This window comes from Sminthopsis crassicaudata, chromosome 6, assembly GCF_048593235.1.
Source record: "Sminthopsis crassicaudata isolate SCR6 chromosome 6, ASM4859323v1, whole genome shotgun sequence".
NCBI classification, from domain to species: domain Eukaryota; kingdom Metazoa; phylum Chordata; class Mammalia; order Dasyuromorphia; family Dasyuridae; genus Sminthopsis; species Sminthopsis crassicaudata.
The window spans coordinates 118678204-118696320 of record NC_133622.1 but is presented as its reverse complement, the minus strand read 5'-3'; the positions used below and the strand labels follow the sequence as shown (position 1 = coordinate 118696320).

The following is an 18117-nucleotide window of genomic DNA, read 5'->3' as shown; positions in this document are numbered from 1 at the left end:
AGCAAATGAACTGAGAGGGAAACCAAGTCCCTTGTTAGCTCACAACTGAAACACCTCATATTACTTTTGTCCTCAGTAAAATAATTTCAAATTAAACTAATAATTTTTTCCCAGAGACCATGGAAAGTCAACATAGATATTTATTTCCTAGTACATGAAATTACTATTCTGTGTTGTGCTAAAGTAATTAAATAAAAGTTCTTGGTGGAGATTATGAACAACAAATGAACACTAAAGAAAAGAAAGACTTTAGGAATGCCAGCTTTTTAGGATCGCTAAGCTCTTATTCTATCCCAAATCTAATAAGATCTTTGGAATGGAATCAAAATCTGAATTCAAAGTGCGATTCTAGACTTTAAAGAAGTTCTGACTTCAAATAGATACAATGTATATGAAGTCTACATGTGACAAACTTCAGCAGGACTTGTCTTTGACTTTCTACTTTTAAAAAATTAGTTACTTAAGAAGGCATTAGAAAGATAGCACAACCTTGTTGTTGGTTTGTTTTCCCTAAGTTTTTTTTGGTGTTTTTTTTTTTTTTTTCCTGTCTTCCACCTTGGGACTTTCTCCATTTTCAAACCCTATTACACCAATACTGCGGATGAGTATTTACCTTTATCCCCGGAAGTCCAGGCAGCCCAGGCAGCCCTGGTTCACCCTACATAGGAAAATTACATAACATTATAGAATAGTATTCACTGAGGCACAAATTGATGGCGAGAGAAATGGCTGGAAGCACTACAGACATCCTTTCTGCACACATACACATAGAAACAGTCTAATTCTAAAAATGATGGTGAGATTGTATGGTCCAGTCAACTCTTGATGATTCATGGTTTAATTGATCAGTCTGCAGATTCCATGGGCTCCTGACCCTACCATGGATTTAGTAAGATAACTTTAGATTATTTCACTTATCAGTTGAATCTTCCCCAAAAGGTGGATAGGGAAAGAGCTAACAATCCAATACCATTTGTTACTCTAAGAGAGAGTAGGAAAGGAGATGGAAGGCACCAGTTAAAGTGAAGCTTTAGGATTCAACATGGATTTCAAATATGTGTGTTAGCCCAAAAGTCTATTATCAACATACCATCAAGAGTTGGCTATATGAAGATGATGACATCAGAACAATGCATATCTTCCATAGTCTTCCAAGATTTTAAGTAGAAGAAGCTTCTTCTACATTCTTGGATGGTGAGGAGATAAGTGAGTAGTTAAAATTATATTTAACACCACTGTATAAATATGACAATTGTTCAAGTCTAGGAAACCCTACTTAGCTTCTTGGTGGATATTATGCAGCTGTTCAATGAAGGCAGGTTTAGGATTAAGCGGTACAGTCTGGATGAGTGTGTTGGAGTCACATTAAACCTTCTCATTTTCATAGAATTATCTGCATTATTTTAAGCACTAAGTGTTGTGACAAGATGTACTGAGACTACATTGGTCAGAAAATTCCTTGCATTTCACTGATTAAATCATCAAAGAAATTGAAAACGGAGGGGAAAAAGGCATACACATTGGGGCTAGAACTATTATATGGATGATACATGATTTACACAAATTATACTATTTCACCATGGTAACCCAGTGCAGATAAACTCATTCTCTCTCATGGTAACATATTAAGCATAAACTAAAGAATGAAAGGAAAAGGAGGAAGGGAGGACTAGATACAGCTGGAGCAGTTCATTTCATGTGCAAATCTGTTGAGAAATTCCAGGACAATTTAATTAGAATACCTATTCCCTTCAAGTTCTACAACTATCTAACTTGCTATTTTTTTTTAAATCTGGAAAATAATAATTTCAGAAATGATTTACTGAAGCATGTATATAGAGAGAACTAGTTTTCTTCTGATTTCATTCAAAATTCCTTTTAGAATGCAAAAAAAATCATTCTGAATGAAAGCTTTAGAAGATAAGCAAACCTATATTTTAATGTATAAAGTGGATTCAAGACTGTTTCCCAACAGTTCTGCTTCATTATTGATAATGCTTCTGATAAAATTACATTTCTCTGGATAGAATGACAAAATACTTCTCTCAAAGAAGTTTTCTCAAAGAAGTTAAATCCTTCTAGTAGAACTTATTATATCCATATAAGATTATGGTCATATTACATTTTTTTTCCTAATTTGAAGGGTACATTTTTTCTCTTTTAAAGAGTCTATTTCCTTAGAAATAATATTAAACAAAAGTCTAGAAAAATACAACTAATAAAACTAAATAGAATACTGTGTGGGGATGTGTGTTTACATACAATGTAAAGTGAAGGCTCATTTAGAATACTGGAGTTTTGTAAAGTATGGGCTAGCTTCTCAGGAGGCCTTGGGGTCAGCCAGAGTCAGGATGAATTAAAGTCCTTGGTCTTTAGGGGGAGAAGTGAAAGAGGCAGACAAGTAGAATCCTCGATTCTGGAATCACCAACCTTTCTTCTCCTCATCCTGACTCTGGCCTATCTTCCTCCCCTCCCCTCTCTAATCCTTGCTTACAATTATGTTAACACTAAACATTCAGCAAGTTTCTATGGTGAGAAGAGCCATTATCCAAATATATGCTAATAGAGTCATTATCTCACATCAAATAGGTAATTAGCCTTAAGTGCTCAAACATACCTTTTTGGAGTTTCAGTCCTCTACAAAGTTTAACTCACAAAAGTATAATAACTTAACAAATTTTAGGATAGTAATATTGTTTTTTTCCCAAAATAAGAATGTTTCTCTGATTTATGAGGGAAAATTATTGCAAGGAAAATCAATATGAATAGCAATAGAACTCTAGACTTCTAAGGAAGATAAAGTTGTCCAGCACATTTTAGGATATGATGAAATATAATGTAAAGGAATATAATATCATGTTTTGTAATAATGTTTAAATAGAATTTTAAAAAAATAACTATTATCCATTTCCTTCATATACTGAGAGTGATGTATATGAATTTAAGTTTATAATTATTTTATAGCCACAGATTATGCCTATTGGCCATCTGTGATCTTCATAGTTTGGCTTTTATTAATATTTATTTGCTTACCAAAATAACAAAGCAAAAGACTTGCTAGAATCCAGCACCAAACAGTGATGCTCAAGGACTACTGTGATAGAAAGTGAAACTTTTAAAAGATGTAATAAAGTTCTGCAAAATTAAACTATAAAAATATTTATTTGCTTGATAAAGATGTAATTTCTCTCATTGTGCACTCTCTTCCATCTTTGAGAATCTATTCTGCAGTTTCTCTGTCCTTCTTTCTTTTCTTTAACACAATCAAAGTTCTTTCCATCAATGTGGGTTGTTCAATCAAAGCTATTTCTTCTCTTAGAAGAAAAGGACTCTCCTTTTTTCATACTTACCAACTCCTATACTCAAGAATTCCTTTGGATCATGGCTAAAATGGGTATGTGTGGAGAACTAATGGGGACCTTTTGCACCAAAAGAATAAAACTTGAATGGCCATAAGAAAAACAGGGCCTAATTCCAGGAAACCCTTTCCAGTTTCCCCCAGCAGGGTTCTTTCCTTCAACTCCAAGTACCTGCTGCTACTGGCCATCAACATTAAAAACCATTGGTCCCAGCTGTTCAACTTTCTCTCCAAATCACAAAAATGGGACTATTTTCCATGAATGAACAACACATGACAATTTTTCCCCTTGTTTTATATTTAGAATATTTGTGAAAAGGAGGGGGTAGTATTATGAAAATGAATGCTGTACATAGGAACAAAAACTTACATACTCAACACAGATACACATACATATTAGAACATTCATGCTCTAATGCAAGGTATATACAGAGAAATTTAAAATAGAGTTAAAAACAACTCACAATCTTATGCTAGATTTCCAATATAAAAGTTCTACACTCATCAGTATAAAATTAAACATTCAGAAAATCCGATCTGCAACTGGGTTTGGTACTCTATTATGTTTACTCATAAGACAGGAATTATAACTAGTTCTTTACCAGCTATAACTGAACTATGGGCAACCATTATAATGTGAAGGGGGGAAAAAGTTGTGAGAATTGGAACTGAACTTATAGAAACTTCAAATCAAGAGAGACAAGTGGCATTTATTACCATAGACATTCTACTTTTCATTTAGTACTTGTGTTGAGTAATCTAAATACTCTCATATTCAAATAAGTAATTTTAAATGATTTTAATGGGTAGCACTGATATCAACTGATGTTGTCTTGCCTAAATATTTGCAAAAACTGGGGGAGGGGACTGGTAACTTCTAGGAATATATTTATTTAACTTAAAGTTCAACATTGAATGAATTCAATCCTCTTTTCTAAACATTTCTTTGGAATCCAAGAAAATCTAAAAGAGTTATATATGACCCTCCAAGGAACACATTTAGGCTATAGTGCCAAGGAATTTTGGTAATATTTAATGTGAAAATCTTATACTGAAACCAACAGAAACTATAGAAATATTTTTATACTTAAAATGGAATGGCTCTAGACATACCTGCTTCATCAAATCACAATTTAGACTGAGTAATTTAAATATGACCTACATGTATAAAATTGAAGAGATTTGATATCTCTATCATGGGTAAATATACTATTCTTTTTTTTTCCCCTGAGGCTGGGGTTAAGTGACTTGCCCAGGGTCATATTGCTAGGAAGTATTAAGTATCTGAGATCAGATTTGAACTCCGGTCCTCCTGAATTCAAGGCTGGTGCTCTATCCACTGCACCACCTAGCTGTCCTGGTAAATATAGTATTCAATTCAAATCTTTGCTATTTTCTCTTCAATGGAAGAAATCAGAGGGATCTTAGGATAATATATAAAATGTTCTGGAAGCCCAGAAAGGAAAACTTGAGGTTTTGTGGACTGCAGTGGTACTGAGTTAGTGCTTTTTTTTTTCCCTTTTAAAGGATTAGATTGTCTTTGAAAGTAGAGCCCCACACAAAAAGATCTTTTCAAAAATTACCTGAATCCTAAAGTGCATAAAACAAAAGACTGACCCTCTCAATGTCTACATGGGTGTGGGAACAACATTTTATTGTGTCTCTAGGTTCCAGATGAATACAATATGAGACATTCTCTCATTTCAATTTCATTAATGAAGTAAATTCTATCTTTCAATTTATCTGTCTTTCTACAACATCATATGCCACCAGACAAAGACAAAGGCATAAATTTATCCAAGATCTAATCTATTGTGGAATTCACATTTACTGGCTAGTGACAATACATCCATTATTCCAAATCTGATTGCATTGGGCATTGAAATCCAGATACTCTCATGACAAATGACTTCCAGTTGTTTCCTGCACATTAAACTCAAATGAGCAGATAAATCTAAACATACTTAACATAGCCTTTAACTTATTACTCAAGTGAGGCATAAATTATAAACAAATGTAATGTTTCCACAGATTAGCTAGTTAAAATAGTTTTGATTAGTGTCTTTAATTGAAACTCGGGTTTATAAACTGAATTGATTTATAAATCATAAAACTGTCTATTTAGGTTGTAAGAAATAATTTATATTTAATACCATCAACAAAGGAGCATCTATGATGAAAAAAATGTTTTGTTTTATTTTTTAAAGAGCTGCCTATCACTTCCTATTGAGGTCAATTTTGTCAACATGTATATCTTTTAAACAAATGAAGAGCATAAATATGGTTAGACATGCAAGATTAAATAGTTAGCATTCCAACGTCACTGATCTTTGATAGTCTCAGACAACTGAATTTATGCAGGCTTTTTGTTCAGAAAATAATTCCTTACCACATAGGAATTTATTTTATCTTGACCTTTGGTCTTAGTCAAAGTCAAAACACAAAAGCACCAACAAAAACTCTGAAGGTAATTTGTTAAAAATATACTGTTTTGCAGTCCTTTTCAGAAAATATTTAAATTGTTGTCAGTGATTGGTAGAGATGAAATGTATGAAAATGAAATAAAGAACCTAACAGAGTATGAGAGAAAGAGATAAATCTTTAAAATATTACCTTTTGTCCTGGATGACCAGATTCTCCAGGTTCTCCCTGACAAAAGAAAAAGGACAATTCAATTCAAAGAACAATTATTTAATATTTACTGTGTGTCAGATGCTACATCTACCAGATGCTGGATCATAAGATGACAGGAATAGTCTTGCCAATTATTTTTTGAAAACACTTTGATTACAGACTGTCATGTTCTGGAATACTTGGGATTCAGCTCACATTTAATTTAATCCAACATACTTGTTAAATCCCTACCAAGTTTAAGGCCCTTAGTATTATGTGCTGGACATAATTCTTGTCATTCATACATATTTTATCATAGTCCTCATATCTCATTAGACAAGTCATCCACAAAACCAAGTTTCTTTGAAAACTAAGGAGAATGGGTGGGCATATTAGTAAACAGTATAAACCTTTTGGTTAACTATAGTATTTCTATTTGACAGTTTTCTCTTCCTTTGGGCCCTGAACATATGAATGAGTGCTTGCTTTCATGACTAAAAGTAATGCATTAGAAAAGTATTTGTTTAACTTTTTTGAGATTTTCTTGGCAATGATACTGGAGCGGTTTGCCATTTTATTCTTCAAGCCATTTTACAGACAAGGAAACTATCAAAGTACCATAGTAATTAAGTTATCTGTGATCATGTTTGAACTCTGATCTTCCTGAATCTAGACCTGGCATTTTATCTACTGCACCATGTAACTGCCCATCAGAAAAATTTATTATGTTTAACAGTTATGCTTAATAGTTGGTGAAAGGGAACAAATGAAATAAACCTTAAAATGAATACTGTGACTCTCTTGGGGGACAGTCTATGTTCAATAGACATATAATTACCTTAATTCCTGCAGCAGAAGATCCAGGATCACCCTGATTGAAAACCCACAAGAAAATATACCAAATGTAATAATGGTAGTGGCACAGTAAGCATCAATCAATCAATGTTATGTAACAATGAAGGTAACTATGAAATGTATTCCACGTGTCTCAATTCAGATTGACTGTACTTTAGAGGATTTCATACAAATGTATTTGTTATCAAGATGTCATTCCAATATGGAATAATTTGTTATATATATATATATATATATATATATATATATATATATATATATATATATCATCAAAGTTATTTTCTTCCCATTAAAGGCTACCTTCTTTAATAAAAAGTACAAACCTGCTTTTTCATATTTTTTTCACCTTGAGACTGTTCTAAAAATGTAATGATATTGATATTTTTTCTGCTTCTCATTCACACATACCATATATTATTATTTACTGGCTTTCATTTAGAGAGAAGTAAATAATTTTGATTACATTAAATTAAAAAAGGTTTATACTAATCAAACAAATGTAGCCAAGATCAGGATGAAAGCAGAAACCTGGAAGGGGAGAAGATTTGAGAGGAATTTTATAGACAATTTATCAGATAAAAGTCTCATATTTAAAATATATAAAGAACTTTGACAAATCTATAAAAATATGAATCATTCCCCAATTGAAAAAGTCAAAAGATATGAATAAGCAGTTTTCCAATGAAAAATCAAACAATTTATACTCATTAAAATATTCCAAATCATTATTGATTAGAGATATGAAAATTACAACAACCTTGAGATATCATTTTATACCTACCAGATTTGTTAAAATAATTAAAGGGGAAAACATCAAATGTTGGAGAGGGTATGGAAAAATTGGTATACTAATTCAATTATTGGTGGAATTGTAAACTGATCCAGCTATTTTAGAAAGCAATCTAGAATTATGCCAAAAGAGTTATTAAAGGAAAAAAAAACCTATATGTTCCAAAATGTTTATGACAGCTTTCTTTGTGGTGGTATAGACCTGGAAATTGCAGGAATACTCATCAATTGGAAAATGGTTGAACAAATTGTGATATTTGATTGTGATGGAAACTACTGTGTTATAAGAAATCATGATTGCAGTGATCTTAGAAAAATATGAAAAGATCTACATGAAATAACAAAGAGCAAAATGAACAGAACCAAGAGAACATTTTATACAATAATAGCAATATTGTTTTAAGAACGACTTTGAGTGAATAAGTTATTTTGACTATTCAACTATAAGATATATGAAGATTCTATCTGCATTCAGAAAAAGAACAGATAAATAGATAAAAAGAATAAGTTTATACACACACACATACATACACCTATTTTATGTCTAATGATAGCCAAATGGGGAAGAATTGAAAAAAAAAAAAAGAATAATTTTATTGTATATTTCAAGGGAATATCAAGTTTGCATAGTAGATTTACTATTTGTTTTTTAATCTTTTCTTTATTATAGTGTACTATGGAAATACTTGTCTTACTCTATAAATTAAAAATAAGTAAACAAAAAAGTTGTTACATAGAAACCAAAGAAATTTCTATGTTTTGAGTATGTATGAAAAGAAACATTCCAGAAGGAATAAATATTGTGAAGGTCCTCAGCATCAGTCAGAACACATTTTAAGCACTCTATGTTGTGTTCCACTTTAGATACTATATTCTGGATAAATACTGACAAGCAAGAATAGAAGTCTAGAGGTATGGAAACTGGAGGCCATGCCATAGGAAAATTAGTTGAAGGAACTGGGGATATTTATCCTGAAGGAAAAAGAAATCAAACAAAAAGAGGAAAGGGATCAAGAATTCGATAAACAGATAACAAATCTAATATGAAGCCTGCTAGAGTAGTAATGGGAGACTTCCATTTTCCAAACATATGCTGGAGCTCACTCTTCCCTCCCTCACACTCCTCTCTTTTTTCCCTTCTATCTGTCTCTCTCTCTTCACCAAAATAGATCAGCTAATGACTTTTTGGCAGCTCCAATAAGAATTTCATCCTTCTAAAGACCTAAAATGATGGAAACCATAAGTCATTGTGACCACTCCTCATCTTAAAATTTAAGATTAAAGAGGGGGAGAGAAGCTAGATATTATGAGGGAAACTGAATAGCTCATGAGGGATGGGAAGGACTTATGAAGGCAAGTTTGAATATACAAAAAGAACAAATTCATTGAAATGAATAATAAAAAAAGAAATAGTTTAAAAAGATAGATTTACTAAAGCTCCAGAGAGCTAAAGCTTATAAGGAAAGCCATGGTCAATAAAAATGACTTTTAAAAAATAAATATAGGAAAAGAAGATGGTTAAAGAAAGGAAAAGGAAAAGAAGGGAATATTGCCCCAACTAATGGAAAAGAAAATTTAGCTGTGGAAGGGATGATGACTAATACTGTGTTGAAGATAGACCTAGTCAATTTTTACTTTACTTATGTGTGGGACAAAGACCACCAGCTCAAATAAATCAAATAAATTAAGGAGATTTCTCAAGGTAAAAACAGAAAGGAATTTTATTATGATATCTCGAGAAAGGGTGTCTCCCTCCCTACAAGCAGTTAGGCAAGAAGAGGTGAGGCACAGGTAACAAACTAGGATTATATAAGGGTCTGGGGTAACACTCCCTGTGGCTGGATCTTTGCCCTGATTAGTCAAGACAAATGACCTCTAAGTCATAAATGAGTAAACACTTCTAACCCTACAATATCTTTAGGATTACTAAATTACCTTATATAGGAGGTTCAGTGCCAAGGTAGCCTCAATTATTTCTCAAGAAAAGGGCTATATGATCCCATTCTTTGTAAACCACATGATCTTTGGAGAAAGAAACTTGGGCTTGGGGCACAGCTGACTTCTACTCAATTTTTAGAAGGGCCTTCATTTACTAATTTAATTGCCTACTGTATTTTTAAAAATGAAAGTGCATCAGGTTTACAAACTCTAAGCTTGTCTCTAATTCCTAACAAAATTCAACAATATCTTATTAAAGGGAAAACTAGTGAACATTTAAAAAGGAGAAGTAGGCAAAAAGAAATTGCAGGTTCTGTCAAAAGTAGGTCACCAGACTAACCTAATTTACTTTATCAGCAGGCTTACTAAACTGGTAGATCAAGAGAATACTGCAGGTATCATTTCCCCAAATTCAGCAAAATATCTTAACTGAATCTTGAAAGGAAAAAATGATTCTAAGAGGTGGGAGCAAGGAAGGTGAGCAATTCAGGTATGGGGAATAAGAGCACAAAAGCAAAAATTCTTGTGACAGATTCATGTGCAGAAAAGATAATATAAAACAGTTTCTCTGGATGATATTTTATGTGAAGGAAAGAAATCTGAAATCAGTCTAGAAAGATAATTTAAGTGCCAGGCAAAGGAGTTTGTATTTTATCCAAAAGGCAAAAAAGGAACAATTAAAGCTTTGAGCAAAAGAATTAAACAGTCATACTTGTGTTTTGCAAGTATCAATTTTGCAACTATGTGGAGGATTGATTTGAGAAGGAGAAACTGGAGTAATGAGGAGACTATTCAAAGAGTTCAAGGGAAAGTGATCAAGGTTTGGTGGGGAGAAGGGAAGAGAAGCAAAAGAAGTTATGGAGCTAAATTTGACAAGAGTTGGAGATTGGCTCTATGAGGACAAGGGAGAGTAAAAGTAACATTGTGTGGCAAGTAGAGTGCTAGGTTTGGAATTAGGAACTCTCTCAGACACATAACAGCTGTGTCTTGATCTTGAAATCCTTCTGCAAAAGAAAATATTGGACTCAATGACCTCCAGAGTCCTTTCTATCAGTTAATGTAGGGGTCCAATAATTCGAAGAGTTGAAGATGATTGCTGGGTTGTAAACCTGGGAAAGATTTTGGATATCTCAACAGAAATCAGGAAGTTCTGAAGTCATTGAGTTTAGGATGGAGGTGAAAATTAATGAGTTCTCTTTTGGATGGATTTCATTCCAGATACCTGGGGCATATATATTGAGACATTTTAGAAATTGGTGGTATAGGAGAGAGATATGGAGATTTGGAAGTCATATGAAGAGATAATTATTGAACTCGTGATAACTGAGATCACTGAAAAAGTGTTGAGCAAGGTAGTTCCAGACAGAGTCTCTTTGCATAGAAATAAGTGTAAAGCAGGGATGATGAGGCAGCAAATAAGACCGATTAGACAGTAGAAGTATGAAACTATTAGAAGGAAAACTCAGTGAGGAGGAAGTATCCAGGATGTGGAATGACCAAACCAATAAAGAGGTCAAGAAGGATGAGGACTAAAAAGGACACTATTTTGTAATTAAGCTTATATTGGTTACTCTGGAATGAGGAATCACATAATGTCAGCTCCAGATAGAAAATTGATGGTTTATCATTGCTAAAGTTCACATTTTGGTAAGTGAGCACCCAATGTCTTGTCGAATTGATTTTATAAAAACAAAGAGACAAATAAAAGAATTTGTTGCCTCTACCATAGTTTTAATATTTTTACTAATGCTTATATTACATGAGAATCTCCTCACAAGACTTGGGACTAGATTTCCTGATAGTTTCCATATGACAGGAAGTAGAGCAAAAATAAGAGAAAATTTCTGAAGGGTTGTTGCACTGATAGCAATTTGAGCTCATTTTGATATATATATATATATATATATATATATATATATATATATATATATATATATATATATATGTAAGCAATATTGTTCCTTTCTTTTGCAGAATGTACAACTGAGAAGTCTCAAGGAATGTTTACAACTGTAAAATGACCAGCCCACTACAAGTGAAACATTTTAAGAGATAATGCTGGAAGTAATATAAATAAGATATTTGTTTATAATTTTCCTTCCTTCATAAAGAGAAAATGAATAGAGAATTAAAACAAAGACAGAATGTAAGTATGCTTTGAATATCCTCTTAATTTTTTAATGAGTTAACTTCCTTAGAAATAAAAATTTCAGCAGAGAACACATATGGACAAATATTATGTAAATGTATTTGGCATAAATGAATATGGCTTCACTCCATTTCCTCAATTTCAGATGAAGCATAATGAACATTAATCAAAATGTCATAGACAATAATTTCCTAAATCAGGTTGGTGTAAAGATTTCCAAATATCATGATCTTGAAATTGAATTATCTCAGATGAAGATATAGGGGGTTATTTCTTCCATGAAAATTCAATCACAAGGAACTTAGCCATACATTCTCTATAAGAAAATCTACTTTTTGGAGTTGTAAACAGATTCCATGTTTTAGAAAAATTAATCCTTTCTTAACCTCATTTTGATCATCTGTAAAATGACGATAATGATGCCTGCTTTAAGCATCCCTGAAAAATAATTCTACATTTAGTGTTAGGATTACTAAGTGAGAATTCAGGTTGTCTGGACAGTGACAAGGTGAGAATTCAGGTTGTCTGGACAATTACAAGGTGAGAACTCAGGTTGACTTGACAGTTCTCTGGCTCAGACCTTTGGTTTGGGCCTTTAAAGGGAGTTTACACCTTAGGAATCCTAAGAGGAGCAAGCTCATTGGTTGGAGTACTTCTTCCCAGAAGCCCTTGCATTATCCCACGCCCATTCTCTGGGAGGATAAAAGAGGACAGCACTCCAGAGATAGGAGAAGTCTCTACATCAGGCTTGACGTGGCTCTCTGGGAGGAGATCTGCTGTGTCAACTCAAATCTCTCGGACAGATTCTTCTTCCTGTAGTGAACCGTTGTCTCCAGACAGTTGCTGTTAACTGTCGTCCAGAGAAGTGACTTCCCTTCCTGCAGAGAGCCGCGTCAAGCCTGATGTAGAGCAGAGACTTCTCCTATCTCTGGAGTGCTGTCCTCTTTTATCCTCCCAGAGAATGGGCGTGGGATAATGCAAGGGCTTCTGGGAAGAAGTACTCCAACCAATGAGCTTGCTCCTCTTAGGATTCCTAAGGTGTAAACTCCCTTTAAAGGCCCAAACCAAAGGTCTGAGCCAGAGAACTGTCAAGTCAACCTGAGTTCTCACCTTGTCACTGTCCAGACAACCTGAATTCTCACTTAGTAATCCTAATAATTTAGAGCTTCATAATTCAAAACTTGTCTAATAAGTGGCCAGAAATTAAGAAACAATTTCACATGAAAGAACTTTGGGAACTCAAAAATATTGTGATAAATGCCAGGTATTAGTATTATTCATCAAACTTTAAGAAACACCCTAAGCCTTTGCAAAAAGTCATATGCTCTTACCTACACTATTTTATGTTTTCTTTTAACATATTCTCATAATATATATATATATACATATATATACATATATATATGTATATATATATATATACATATGTATATATATAGTCACACCAGTAATAAATGAGAAAGATAGGATTTGAACCTATGTTTTCTATTTCCTAAGTCAGTGTTTCCATTTCTGCTCTTTATTCTTTCTTATTATTATGTTGTAAAACTCTATATAAAATGCTCATCTATTTATTCTATGGCTCAAATCATATTTTTGTGCATACACATAGGAAAGGAAGGAAATAATCATTTAAAAAAGCCTATTGTGTATTAGGTACTGTGCTAAGTACTTTAAAAATATTATCTCATCTGCTTCTTACAACAACCTGGAAGGTAGGTTATTATCCACATTTTACAGTGAAGAAACCTGAGGAAGAAGTATTTAAGAGACTTGCTCAGGATCACCCTGCTAGAACATTTCTAAGGCTTCATTTGAACTCAGGTCCTCCCAACTTCAGAACCAGTGCCATTTCACTTTCTCATATATGTAACTATAATATAATTTCAATCTATGATAAATAATGAATGAGTATTACATATCACAACAGAATTATCATGAAAATATTAGAACTAAATTACATGGCAGAAATAACATTTTTGTGAAACATATTAAAAATTACATTCAAATTATACCATTCATGGGGATATTATTCTATACTTCGTCACATATTATACAATACAGATTTCTTTTTACAAGCCACAGTTTAAACATATTTAGAGTTTATTGAAATAATTTCCTTTTTAACTAATGTATTCCCTGGGTTTAGTTGTCTACTAAAAATTGTAATAAAAATGCTATCCAAATTAGTTCTTTTCAATTTCCATGTGAAAAATGAAAATTTTTCTTTTGATTAAAAAAAAGTAAAAAAATTAGAAAAATTTTACAAATAGTCTGTGTTGAGGAAAAAATACTAAAGAAAGCCAAATGTGTTCTTCTAAGATAAAGAACTGTTTTGTTAAATTTGAAAGTTAAATGTGATTGATTTTAAAATTCATCATGAGCATATGTTCTAAAAATTATACTTTTAAACACAGGCAAATTGCTTCTGATTCTTATGGCTAAGTATAATTTTTAAAAATTATTAAGCTCTATTCTGGATACTTAGCATAAATCTACTTCAAAATTTGTGGTTTTAATAAACCTATATGTGTTTATAAATATCCACACAAATAATCCATTAAAAGTTGTACTCTTAACTTGGAATTGTAAGATTCAAAGCCCAGCTCTGCTACTCAAAAACTTTGTGACCTATGACGTCACTAAGCTTTCTCATTTCTTGATCTTCCCATCTTTAAAGATTATCTACCCCACAAGTTTAACCTTAATTTCTTTCTTCCAAACATAAGCTAAAAGGCAATACAGTATTCATGTTATGTAGCTGGTTTTCTAGAAACCTCAGGATAATGTTATTAACTTTACTACTAGGAAACATTTTAATGTCAATCCTGATTAAATACCATGGCAAATACATCTGCCAGGTAATGAAAACGGTTCTATGTGCAGCATATTCTTAGATTATCACTCTTCTGAGATTCAAAAATACAACTAAGGACTTACACAACCACATATGCCATTTATCTATTAATAGTTATAAGAATCATAACATAAATCCTTTATTTTGTGGGTTACAAAATAGTACATTCATTCTTTATCTGACCAATAGTTCCTATATTACAATTCTGCCATCCTGTTATCGTTTCATCTGTTCAGACATGAAAGACACTGATTTTTCTCCATGTTGTTCAGTTATCATTAGGTAGCATGCCTTAACCAGTAATTTTTGTGATTGAATCATTTCACTTATGTACAACTTTTCATGATCCCATTTGGGATTTTCTTCACAAAGATACTGAAGTCATTTGCTATTTCCTCTCTGGCTTATTTTACAAATGAGGAAACTGAGACAAATAAGATTAAGTGACTTGTTCAGGGTCACAAAGCTAGTAAGTGTCTGAGGCCATATTTAATCACAGGTGTTCTTGACTACAGGCCCAGTTCTCTAACTACTGCATCACCTAATTGCCCTTACACCAATAATTCAGCTGCCTTAATATTTCATGTTGTCTATAAAAGTAGTAAGTTACATCATTGACTGATCATTTTAATAGGGATTTCTTTTTTCCCTTTTGATCTAAGTCTGGTTCTTTGGATGGTAAAACAATCCAATGATTCTCAGCCTGATCACCCAGGAATCCTGGGAAACCATAAAAGCACTGGGCAAATTATTCTCTAAAGCCAGCAGTTAGAGTTTTACTTCATGCTGATAACTGACTTAGAAGAGATGTTTTATTCAAATGAAAGGGTTTTTAAACTGAGGCAGATAGTTTTTAGGTTTGGGATGGTGAAAAGATAGCCATGAATTTAAAATTTTTGACAGTTGCATTTCAATGTAACTAGTTTCCTTTGCAATCATAAATTATAGGTACTTTTCTTTATGTACATAAAAACATGATTCTAAGAAGGGATCCAGTCTGTCTACACCAAACTATAGCCAAAAAGTCTGTGGTACAACTGCAATGTTGCTATTGAAAGATTAAGAAATTCTTATGATATTGTTCCCAATAATTTAAAAAGCCAATTCAGATTCTTGTTTTCCTACTGTTTGAAAGCAGATAGTTTATCCAGTATATTGAATGGTTTTGAAATCTCTAGCCTTACTTTTTCCTTTGGCCTTTTGCCTCAGATAATCATAATTTCTGAACATTTCCTTGGTAGCATGTTCAAATTGTTCTTATCAGAAATCTCTGGAAAGTGAGAATTCAATTAAAAGAAAAAGACAAGAGGCAGCTAGGTGGGGCAGTGGATAGAGCACCAGCCCTGAAGTCAGGAGGACCTGAATTCAAATCTGATCTCAGACACTTAATACTTCCTAGATGTGTGACCCTGGACAAGTCACTTAACCCTAACTGCCTCAGGAGAAAAATATAAAAAATAAGTTAAAAAAAGAAAAATACAACTGACAATTTTTTTGTTAAACTTTGTGGATTTCAGGTTCATACTGATGCAAATTTCCAATGTAACATGAGAGAATTTAGTTAAATGATATTACCTCTAGTTGTACAACAAAATTGCTCAAGTTTGTTTTGAAATTTTACCTTTTAAAACTTACTAGACAAAACAAATCTGTCTGGAATAGAGATTTCTAAATATCTTCATATTAAAATATAATTATCTAAGTTGCAGCATTTCTTCCATGACATTTGACCCTCCATTCTCTACAAGAAAATTCACCTTTTCTTGTGTTTGTACACAATATACCACATTATATGCTGAACAATGCAATGTATCATTCTAAAGAGTTGTGATAAATCTGTTATTTGTCTTCTTTTCATTTTTATAATCTCATGAAACTTACCTGAACTACACCCACTCATATATCACAACATAATCATTTTTTCTATACTATATTTCAAATACCAAAAAACTCATACCTTTTCACCCATGTCGCCTTTGGGCCCACTCTCTCCAGCATCTCCCTAATGGAAAAAAAGAACATGGATGAAATAAGATTTTTAATGTGACACACAGTGATGTTATATTAAGTGCTTTTTTCTCATCCTTTTCCTTTGTACATAGTATATCAAATAAAGATCTCATAAATTCTTTGCAAGGCCACAAAGATAAAGAATGTTAATTAATTTGGCTGGATGAAACTATAAGGAAAAAGAAATGACTAAATAGTATTCATATTGTATCTTCAAAGAACTTTTTCATTAATTTAATTTAACACAATAGGAAAAATATGCTGGAAAGTTACATAGTTTGATGCACTGTAAATAAGATTGTAATTTGAGATCCAGCTCTGACAATAGCTCATAAAGTCATCAGACAAATGACAATCAAGTTAACAATTCCTTAATTCTTAATATGAGTTTTAATCTCCCCCATATAATGGATCACTCTGAAGCTGCTCTATGAACATCTAATTGACTCTGGTCGAGTCTGAAGACTTGATTACTGGCAAGACAGAGATGCTTATACACAATTCAAAGATCCCAGTCATATTCATCTATTTCAGCCACAATCTAGGTAGTTAATTTTTTTTCTCTGAAGGACTCTTCTTTCTAAGGATCTATTTACCATTGTTTTCTTTCCCCATCATGATTTTTCTCTTTTCCAACATCTCTCTTACATGGCTGTTGAGGATGGCTGACTTATGTGTAGGTAGAGGCTTTCAAATTCCTCACTAAATTTTGGCTGGGTTCAGGAATTATTAGAATGTAGAGGAGTTACATACATTTCAAAATCCTGATATAAATGACAGGCTAAAATCTAATTTCAATGGGAAGCAATCTTGTATATTATGGGAAAGCACATGTCAATAAAATTTGATGGATTTATATTTCTTAAATTATGTTTTTTTGGTATAATACAATGGTTCAGGTAAGTTAAAGCTAGTTATTAATCTGGATTTTTATCATTAATATGTTTCTTCTAATATAGACAAAAGGTAATTAATGTGAATCTTAATATCTTGTCTCTCAGATTATCTTTAATTTTTTCTGTGTATGTTAATAATTGCATGTATGTTTTACATTTCTTTGTATCTATCTTGAGTATTTAGTGCAGATATGATAGGCAATAATTATGACTGGAGATTTCTTTTTTATTTTATTGCTGAGCCATTTCAGTTGTATTTAACCCTTTGTGACCCCACTTGAAGTTTTATTGGTAAAGATGCTGAAGTGATTTGCCATTTCCTTCTCAATTTATAGATAAAAGAAGAGACAAACAGGGTTAAGTAACTTGCCCAGGGTCCTAAAGTTAAGAGGTGTCTAAGGCTACATTTGAACTCAGAAAGATGAGTCTTCTTGACTTCATGCCCAGTGTCTATCTACTGTGCCACATAGCTATCCCTTCTCTCTTATTAGTCTAGTGCTAAATATAAGTTATACATATTTACCTTTAATGAAATGCTAATTTATGGTGCACAGCATCCTCAATCCCTCAAAGCCTCCAAGAACTATGATTTTGATTGTATGAGTAAACTTGTCACTGACTTGGAGATCAGTTCCTTGGAAAATTATTTTAA

The 18117-nt window shown here is 32.6% G+C and overlaps 1 protein-coding gene across 1 annotated transcript in view; it reads right to left on the bottom strand.

The window, feature by feature from the left end:
* The window catches only part of COL25A1 (collagen type XXV alpha 1 chain), a 535802-nt gene that overhangs the window by 89361 nt on the left and 428324 nt on the right, over positions 1–18117 (bottom strand). Inside the window, exons 15-18 of the mRNA XM_074272507.1 lie at positions 16517–16561; positions 6810–6842; positions 5972–6007; positions 614–658 (exon numbers count right to left, since the gene is read on the bottom strand). Coding sequence (XP_074128608.1) covers positions 614–658; positions 5972–6007; positions 6810–6842; positions 16517–16561 — 159 coding nt within the window. The remainder of the gene's footprint in view (positions 1–613; positions 659–5971; positions 6008–6809; positions 6843–16516; positions 16562–18117) is intronic.